Source organism: Tachyglossus aculeatus, chromosome 3 (assembly GCF_015852505.1).
Source record: "Tachyglossus aculeatus isolate mTacAcu1 chromosome 3, mTacAcu1.pri, whole genome shotgun sequence".
NCBI lineage: Eukaryota > Metazoa > Chordata > Mammalia > Monotremata > Tachyglossidae > Tachyglossus > Tachyglossus aculeatus.
In genome coordinates this window covers 108940613-108942341 of record NC_052068.1, presented here as the reverse complement: position 1 = coordinate 108942341, position 1729 = coordinate 108940613, and the positions used below count along the sequence as shown (strand labels likewise).

The following is a 1729-nucleotide window of genomic DNA, read 5'->3' as shown; positions in this document are numbered from 1 at the left end:
CCAACAACGGGTTCACAGTCTAGAAGGGGGAGATAGAAAAAACAAAACAAGTAGACAGACATCAATACCATCAAAATAGCAATCAAAATAGCAATAAACTGTAACAAGCTCTTGGGAAATACAACAGACATATAAGCCATGAGCTCCACTGAGCTTTGCATGCCCTATACATTTTTCCTAAAAATCTTATCTGAAATCCGTGTTTGTCACTTCCTTCACTTGGACAAATATCACCATTTTCACAGGGTGTTGCCTATTTATCTTCAGAAGTCACTTTTCTGCTCCATAGCTTCCTGATGGCATTTTTCATCTGGACATTTCTCAGGGTGTAGATGAGGGGGTTTAGCATAGGGGTTATGATAGTGTAAAATACTGCAATAACTTTATCCATGGGGAAGGTGGAGGCAGGCCGCATATACAGAAATATACATGGAATGAAGAACAGGACAATGATGGTGATGTGGGAGATGCAGGTTGAGAGCGCTTTGTGCCTACCTTCTTTACTGTGTGTTTTCAGGGAGCGCAGGATCATGACATACGAAATCATCAACACGACAAAGTTCAATAGACAGAGGAACCCACTGTTGGCGGCTACAAAGAGGCCGAGGGTGTGGGTGTCCATGCAGGCAAGGTTCAGCAAAGGGTTCAAATCACACAGGAAGTGATCGATGATGTTGGGGCCACAGAAGGGTAAATCGACCATGAAGAGAATCTGGATGGTGGCGTGCACCAGGCCTCCTGTCCATATGACCCCCACCAGCACACCACACACACACTGGTTCATGATGGTCGTGTAATGCAGTGGCTTACATATTGCCACATAACGGTCATAGGCCATCACCGTGAGGAGAATAATTTCGGCCCCGCCAAAAAAATGCACTCCAAAGACCTGAGTCATACAACCTTTGAAATAGATGATTTTCTTCTCACAGAGAGAGTCGACAATCAGTTTAGGTGTGGTGATTGAAGAATAGCAGGCATCGATAAATGACAAATAGGCCAGAAAGAAATACATGGGGGACTCCAGAGTCTTATTCGTGGTTATGGTTATCACAATGATCAGATTTCCCACCATGGTGATGATGTAGATGATTACAAAAGCAACAAAGATGACCTTCTGCATCCTTGGATTCGGTGTTAGTCCCAATAGAATAAATTCTGTCACATTGTTTTTATTACCCATCGACTCAGGATACTCTATGAGGGAACAGGTGAGAGCTGCAGATTCTGTATAGAGAATGATGATCCTCATTAGGTTTGCTTTGAAACGATCAAGTAACCGAACTCAAAGTACCACATCTCTATCATCTGGTCAATTTTCTCCAAACCCCAGGGCGGGAAGGGAAAGTATTTACTGTACTCAATTCCCACAGTGGGAATTGAAGCAGATTAGGTTAATTTAACTCTTCAATTTCAAAGGACAATTACTCTCTCCCACTTCAGAGACTCTTTGAAGGTACATCTCCTTTAAGGGGCCTTCCCTGATTAAGTCCCCCTTTTCTTTTCTCCCACTCCCTTCTGCATAATCCTGACTTGCTTTCTTTATTAATTTCCCTGACCCCAATCAGACAGCACTTATGTACATTTCTGTAATTTATTTATTTACATTAATATCTGTCGCCCCATCTAGACTGTAAGCTTACTGTATGCAGGGAATGTCTATTTATTGCTACATTGAACTCTCCCAAGTGCATAGTACAGTGCTTGTTACACAGTAAGCACTCAATAA

The 1729-nt window shown here is 42.4% G+C and overlaps 1 protein-coding gene across 1 annotated transcript; it reads right to left on the bottom strand.

Annotated features, from left to right (window-relative positions):
• Positions 1 to 253: 253 nt before the first annotated feature.
• Positions 254 to 1183, bottom strand: LOC119925575 (olfactory receptor 4C46-like). The gene has a single exon (XM_038743875.1). The coding sequence runs from the start codon at positions 1181 to 1183 to the stop codon at positions 254 to 256; it is 930 nt and encodes a 309-aa protein (XP_038599803.1).
• Between the last annotated feature and the right edge of the window lie 546 nt (positions 1184 to 1729).